Here is an 8,486-nt window from a genome sequence, read left to right on the forward strand (position 1 = left end):
AACCTGCACTTCTCCCATTTTTCCTCCCCTTATTTTCCCTCTTATACAGCAGCCCACAGCCCTAAAACTCTCTCCATAGCAGCCAACTATCACCCACTCCATAGACAAACCCTAATCCCTTTTCCCTCAAGAATCTCTTTTCCACCGTCTGTAACCCTTCCAACACTTCAAACTAGCCCATCCCAGCCCGACCTATCTTCTAAATCTAGACAACAACTATAGTTGAACTACCGCTATTGAATTGAGCAACTAATTAAGTGTCTAAAACTCAAGGCCCCTTCGCTTCCCTACATCATGAACCACCAGCATATTTGTGTAAGCCGCCTTGGCTCAGTGATTGAGAGTTTTTTCTTTTAACCAAGAGGTCCAGGGCTAAAGGCCTTGCATATACGGGGTGAGTGTGTTTCTGTGTGCATGTAAAAAACAAAATAAAAAAGCAAGCACCATCATTGTCTCACCCTTAATCTCTACCTTTTTTTTTCCTACGCAAAAAGGTTGGCCAAACAAGCTAGCCAAATGATCTTACTTTCCACAATTATAACATATTCCATCTAACTAGTACTGTCGTTTATAATTACTATTTGTGTCCTTCTCAAATTCATCCAAACTTTATCTTTTTTTTTTTTATTTCTATCATTTATCAATTTATTTTTTGTGCATGCACATGATATAATTATTTACCAAAACGCAATACAAAACTCTATAATTTTTATCTTCATCATAAAAAGAACTAGGATCAAGAACATCAACTTCTTCAAATAATACATAGATTAAAAAAGAAAGGTTGACCGGTGGTTAAATTAGTTCACATCAAACATACAATCTCATTCGCCAAAAATTTGGTCCATGCCTCGTTTTACTTCTGAATTGAAAAGTCAAGAAGAGGTCCATGCCCTACATACTTTAATTCTAGTAAATTATTAGATATTGAAAGTCAAAGCAGAAGACAAACAGCCTAAAATAGAGCACTAAAAACTCAAGACTTCTCAGTCCCGAAATCAATGTAAGAGTTAATTTTTTTGTCAATAAAAACATGTATAGATAAATCGACAACTAGTCAGTTTAATGAAAAATAAAACAAAAATAATAATAAATAGTTTGCTCGTGTTGCACGCGTGTCAGGAAGAGCAATCATATTTGTTTCGGTAAAAATAAAAATAATAAACCATATTTGCGTAGCTAGGAGCCAAACCTAAAGTTTTTCTGCACTAGTGTAATAGTAAGGCAGATGATGGAACCATGTAACAAAAAAAAACTCTTTTGCTCAACTCAAACTGCAAATTGATACAGCACCTCCTTAAGAAAAAGAAAATGACTTTGCCATACAGTAAAGCAATAAATAAACCAAATCTCATTAAATAATATAAAATCGAAATAAAACCATGCCAAATTAACAAAAATACAGAGAATGATTATTTTGAGGAAAATAATTTATCTAGAAATATATGATGGAATTAAGTTTAATGTTTTCAAATTCAACAAACAATTAATGCTTGTGTCTAAATCATAAGGAATTTATGAGGATCAGATTTCGTCAAATTTGACCATACATCACGCATGCTAATTAAAATAAAGGATGATCAAAAGGCATCTAGTAGCCCTTTTAAAAATCTAATATTAGTCATGTATTTCACTAATCTAAATCATATGATATATACAAATATTATCAACAACCTATGTATTTAATTCCAAATCATTTAAATGTTTCTTCACCTTCTTTCACTCATGAGTATCATCTCATGCAATCAAATCATTCATTACAGAAACATACGAAATAAGATTAAATATCACTAGTTTTAATAATACTAAAAAAGAATATATGATTTTATTTCAAAACATCATAAAATCAAAATCTAATCAAATAGAGATTAAAGCAAAATCAGATTGGATGGAGAATAATACTAATAATAAATGAATTGAGTGAAAAATAATAATTTTTTTTCTAAGAAAAAATATATAGCAATACATAGGTATAAAATAAATACAGAGTTCCTCAGAAGATAAGTCATATTCTCCCCTCAATAACTCTACCATAGAATGCGATCAGGACGTCTTATTCACTGTTGCAATTGGATTGGATTGCATTGAACCTAACGATGGCCCAACAAGTGCATCAGCCCACTCAAATTTAATCTTGTGAAACTCTTCAAATAAAATAAATCTGAACTCTTAAACATTGAGAAATCTTTTGGTATAATGCTATGATTTCGATAGAAACTCCAAATTTAAATGTGTTCATGTTGGAGCACTCCTAAGATGGGTGACCTTCTAGAATATTACACCAACAGTGCAAAACCGCGGACAATATCTTGATGGGTGAGAATTCAGGCTGTTATAAATGATATTCGAGCATTATACTAATTTGAAGATATAAATATTTGCTGGTGACTGATTCTGGGTTAAGAGAACTGACAAGGACGTCAGTTCCTTAAGCAGAGGAGATTATGAAACCTCTTGACTAAAATTAAAAAAAAAACTCTCTTAGAGACAATTTTTGGTGAAACCATGTAATTTTGATTGAAACTTTAAAATTAAGTTTGCTCATGTTAGAGCACTGATAGGATGAGACCTCCTAAGAAGTTACACCAATAAGACAAAATTGTGAGACCATTAGGCCAAAATGGACAAGAACTTGATGGGTGAGAGTTTGGGTTGTTACTGATCCTCTAGTCTCAACTGTGATGCGAACAGGTAAAGGGGTATCGACCTCGAGGAGAGGAAAGGCGGGTAAGAGAGATGAGGAGAGACCAGTAATCAGTCAACGGCTGGAAGTGAGGGCAGAAATCTAAGTTGTTGAATATTCATCAAGAAAAAACCCCTCTTTTCTCTTAATCACAGAGCGTCCTGGCGCTGTAACAACTTTAGGAGCTTTACTAAATCACGTACATCCAAATTCATTAACTCTTATCAACAACAGAGTTTAATAAATTCGAAATCTAAGATAAAAGAAAGAAAAAAAAATGAAGAGGAAAATAAAATTTAACTTAAATTCACCATAAAACCACTCACATGAAAATAGCTAAAATAGGTTGCATCAATTACATAGTATGTGAAAGAAAGCTTTTACTAAACATACACACCACAGGAGAAGATGCACATGACTCCAGGCAAAAGGTTCTCCAATGGCTATCATGATAAAGATTCAAATACTCGCTTTTCTACTAAGCAAATCAGGCAAAATTCCCAAGATGGCATGCTTCCCTACTTCAATTAATTACAGTCGGAATCGAACTTACCTTGAGCGCAAGAGCAACCAGAATATACACATTAACTGCTAAATTCAACAGCAAAGCAATGGCGATTTTCGAATGGACGAGCAACTCCACAGTATGCCCAAAATCCACCCTACCATTTCCCCCGAGCAACGAGAACATCCACCACCTCAGCCCGATTAAGCTCAGCATTGTAAAAATCGCCGAAACGGCCACGCAAGGCGCGCTCATTTTGACGGATTGGAAGCTTCTTCAACCTCGGATCTTCAATTCTACCACGAAACAGACACATGAACAGAATCAATCAAAGAAAAAACAGTAAATCAAACCCATATCCAACTTCAAACCAGGTTTGGGTAGCGAAAACAATATCTCTCTCCTACCTCGGCGGCTTCCCTTTCTTCCACGGCGCTCTGCTTGCAAAACACGAACGCATATTCAATGGATACTTTTCCATCTTTCTCGCTATTTATAATCGGGTAAGAGAAGGATGGTGATCTCTGATGGAGCCAACATTGGTACTAAAATTCAAACTGAGGGCTGCACTAGCTCTGATCCGCCGGCACCTCTTCAGTCCTGCGTCAGGTCAAAATTCCGTACAATAATTTTCCACGAGTGAGAAAGAAAACAAGAGGGGAAGGTGAAAACGGAACTACAGGCCACCGTCTCGGAAGAAGAAAAGACAACATTTGTTCTAGAATTTTGCATAAACATGAACTAAAAATTTCTCTTTTGGTGTTTGGTAGCATGCTGGTAATGGGAATTAGTGATGAATTTTGCATAAATCCAATTAAATATCAAATGATTGAATAATAAATTCAAGGCCACTTTAAATTGAATTTTTGAATGTTATCTTCATTTTTTCTCGTGTTTTGTTTTTTCTCGACGTAAATTTATATTTATTAAATCTGATTATAAGTCGAATTTATTTCATCGTCAATTGTGAACTCCGACATAGAAGACAAATACGGATTTATATGATTTGATAAATTCTATTTGACGGAAATCTAAGACACAGTTAAACACAGCCTTAACTAGAAAGTAAGCTACTAGAATTTTTTTTTAATATTAAAAGCATTTTTGGATGAATAAATTGTTGTAAATCATAAACTATGAAAAAAATATATCATGTTTTCTTTTTGTTTCAAAGTTATAGATGTTAATAGAACTATAGAAAAGCTATATAATGCAAGGCATATTAGGTTTATGGTTAAGAATGTAATGATCATCAATGTTGATAATCAGAAGTTGATCAAGGGTGTTGTCATGATAACAATATTCATTTATATATCAAAGCTATCATTAGAGCAAGGGAATCAACAATAAATTGTCAAAACATTATATTAAATTAAGATAATAAATGTTAAGTGATTAATAGGTTATATTCAAATGATAAGTTTTAAAATTGAAGTTTTCATATGTCCATTTCAAGAGAATTAGGCTCTTTTTGAGATCTCTTTCTATTTTATGTTTTTTGTTTTTATTTTCAATATGATTTATTTTTATTTTATTTTTTATTTTTTATTTTTAGAAAATTCGTTTGGTACTGTTATGATTTATATATTATTAAAAACAAAAAATGTAAAATATGTTTGATTGAGATTTTCTATTCTCTTTTAAAAAAAATTATACTTTTTAAAAATTTAAGTTGATTTATTATTAAAGTTTTATAATTATTAAGTTTATTAATTAAATCAATAATATTTTATTAATTAAATTAATTATAAATATTAAGTTAATTAATTAAATGATTAAAATTTTATTTAAATTATTATGGGTTTAATTAATTAATTATTAAGTTAATTAAGTAGATTTATTATTACAATTTTATAATTAATTAGTTAATTAATTTTATTATTAAGTAAAATTAAATAATAAATAAGTTTATAATCATTAAGTTTAGTAAATTAAATAATTAAATTATTAATTAATTGAATTTATAATGCTTAAGTTAATTAAAGTAAATTTATAATTATTAATTGAAATTAAATAACTCATAAGTTTATAATTATTAAGTTGTGATTGTTAATTAATTAAATTATTAATTGAAAGTATTAATTAGTTAACTTTTATAATTATTAAGTTAATTAATTTAATTACTAATATTCTATTAAGTTAATTATTTAAATTATAATATTATATTTGAATGTTATGAATTCAATTGATTAATTATTTAATTAATTAAATTATTTATTATTTAAAATTTATGATTATTAAATTAATTAATTTTACTAATAATGGAAATTAAATAATTAATAAGTTTATAATTATAAATCTAATTAAGTTAATTAATTAAATTGTTAATTTAAATTAGGCTAAGCGTGTTTTGGCTGTTTTCAAAACATAGAAACACGTTTCACATGTTTTTTATGTTTTGAAAACAATCTACTTGTGTTTAAAAATAAATTTAAAAAAAAGATCAAAACACAGGCAGCCAAACAATGTTTTCATGTTTATTTTTTATTTTTTTTTTATTTTCAAAAATAAAAAATAATATATAAAAATGGATTCTAAAAAGACCCTTAAAGTAACTTTAGTTTTTTATTATTATTATTTACATTTCTAATATTCTGTCAAAGTAAATGTGTTAATAGATCCTTGTGTTTTAGTATTGTATTTAAGGCATTGTGAATTAATGGCTAATGACTAATATTCAACTAAGAGAGAAACTTGAATCACTAAAAAAGGAGAATGAATTATCAAGTTAATTTATTTTTGATAAAAAATAAAGGGAGAGAAAAAATGGAGTGCAAAGAGAAATGGTTTGCACAATCAAGCTAGGATATGCAAATGTAATGTGGATAATGCATTGAACATCTTTATGTTTTGATAGCTTTCTCAGACACCCTAACAAAGATGACCATGTATTTACCACAAAGTGATGTTCAAGATATAGTTTCACATGTGAAAATTTGTGGAGGGGCTAACAAACATAGAAAGATAGGCTTGGAAACTTGATTTTCCCTATATGGTGTTGAAAGCCTCTAGCTAATGTGATATGCATTGAAGAAGCCTCAAGTTTAATGACCGGAGCAATGATGTTGCCCACTAATAGTGGCTAGTTGGGATATTTGAGAGGTGTTATGTTGATAGGCCAAACTTTTTTTATTATATGTTTCGCTTTGTTAAATGATATCTAGTATTGAATGACAGAAAGCATTATTAACCTTAATCACACTATTAGGAGATGATACATGTAGTGGAAGTTGAGGTAGATAAAATTAATGAGCTTACCAAAAACAACATTGCGGATAACTTTTAAGGTGACTAAGGTTTTAATTCTTTGAAAAGTGGTTTATCAGAACTAACAAAACACTTGAAATGTTTGAATATTTTTTTTAAAAATAATATGGCTTGAATTTTCTTTTGAATAGTAGCTTATCAGGACGAGCACAATGTTGAGAAACTCGGAAGAAGCCCCTTCCAAATTTATCACTGAGTAAGATCATATATATTTGAGAAAGTCGGAACAAACTTACAAACAGAAGCATGACAAATACAAATCAGAAATAACATGCGAGAATTTGAAATTGAAAAACTAGAGGACGGGAAAAAAAATTAGGGAGCCGCACTACTAGCCAAAATTAACTATGAAAAAAGAGAGTTTACAGAGAATACACTAAATTTTATCTCCCCAAACTTACGAGACCTCGCCCAAACCATTTCTTCTCTGATTTGACATGAGAAACAAACATCGAAATCATCAAAATCCTTCTCTCTAACATTTCTCACATTCACCAAAAGTTTTGTCAAAGAATAATACATCGAAGGAAAACATACATTATGTTGACTGAAATTGGACCTTAAACAGGAAATCCAGAGATAACAGCTTTGGGTGCATGTGCTCGAATGTTAGAGTGTTAGCTCCTCAAAGAATCATACCCTAAAAGCACAGGTGAGCACGAACAGGGAGCTTGAGCACCCAATATTGGGCACTTAGACGTCCAAATGGGAGCGCTTGAGCGCCCCCTCTTCAGTTACGCCCAGAATGGGTGCTTAAGTGATATTCAAGATATTGTTTCTTAAGCAAGGATTTGCGGAGGGCAAGCTAATAAAGGTAGAAAGATAGGCTTGGAAACTCTATTTTCCCTATATGATATGGTAAGTCTCTATCTAGAGTGATTTGCATTGAAAAAATCCTCTAATATAATGACCCAAGCAATGATGTGTACTTGAGCCCACTAATAATGGTTGGTTAAGTTATTTGTGATGTTGATAGACAACATTTTTTTACTATATCATTCACTTTGCTAAAGGACATCTATTATTGAATTATATAAAGCATGGTTGAACTGTAAGAACATTATTAGGAAATGATACAAGTTGTGGAAGCCGAGATAGGTAAAATGAATGAGCCTACCAAAACAACACTTAGGCTAACTTTAAGGTGAGACATATCTCTGAAGAGTAGCTTATCTGAACGAGCACAACCATCAAAAAATTTGAATGATATTTTTAAGGTAATTTCATTTGCTTTTTATTTCAAGAGTAGCTTAACAAAACGAGCACAACCATCCATATTACTAACCAAGGGGAATCCCTTATAACAAATCTCTTAGTGAAGAAAAAGCATTATCATGCAAATTCCACTCAAGAGTTATCATCCCTTCAATTGATGTAACTCAAGCAATGCAAATCATAAGGGAATAGTGTTAGTACACACTAATTTTCTAGTTATTTAATTTTTGATGGAATCCAAAAATAATGTCAATAAAGTTAGTGTACTTTAGCATACATCACAAATTACTTTTGTCATAATTGATAAAATTTTAGGAAAGTTGTATACTTGCATTAATTTTCATTGTATGTGCATTTTATGAAAGCCAAAAAGGCATCGATCAGATCAACACAATGGATTGTTTTTGTCACATAATTGAGAATGACCCCCAAGAAAAAGTACTTTAAAAATATCATCATTGACCAGTTATTCGCTAAGATGCAAAAGATTGTTGCCAAATAATAGAGAAAAAATTAGAATTTTGATGGATTTCAGCATTGGCTGACTTGGCAACTACAACTTATTATTGCCTTTATATATATATAGTCATTCTCCATTATAATGAATGAAAATCATCAGGTATTTTCACATGACATCTCAAAAGAGATTTTCCAATCATTTTCATTGGAAATAGGGTCAGTGTCATTAGCTTATCTAACCAATAAGCCTAACATAAATCTTCTCCATACAAAGACATTTAACTAATTAGATCTCCATTTTTGATATTATTATCAATAATAGCTATGAATTATCAAGCAAGAAGTAGATGTCATTTT

General features: G+C 30.6%; 1 protein-coding gene across 3 annotated transcripts in view; it reads right to left on the minus strand.

The window, feature by feature from the left end:
- Window positions 1-3,844, minus strand: part of LOC110023015 (E3 ubiquitin protein ligase RIN2-like) — a 38,493-nt gene extending 34,649 nt beyond the window's left edge. Inside the window, exons 1-2 of one of the 3 annotated variants that reach the window (XM_020722237.1) lie at window positions 3,596-3,844; window positions 3,237-3,484 (exon numbers count right to left, since the gene is read on the minus strand). In XM_020722237.1, coding sequence (XP_020577896.1) covers window positions 3,237-3,443 — 207 coding nt within the window. In that variant the 5' untranslated portion in view covers window positions 3,444-3,484; window positions 3,596-3,844. The remainder of the gene's footprint in view (window positions 1-3,236; window positions 3,485-3,595) is intronic. The other 2 variants (XM_020722220.1, XM_020722228.1) reach the window with 2 other exon arrangements.
- Window positions 3,845-8,486: the final 4,642 nt, after the last annotated feature.

The sequence above is a fragment of the Phalaenopsis equestris genome, unplaced genomic scaffold, assembly GCF_001263595.1.
Source record: "Phalaenopsis equestris unplaced genomic scaffold, ASM126359v1 Scaffold000002, whole genome shotgun sequence".
In the NCBI taxonomy this organism is placed as follows: Eukaryota; Viridiplantae; Streptophyta; class Magnoliopsida; order Asparagales; family Orchidaceae; genus Phalaenopsis; species Phalaenopsis equestris.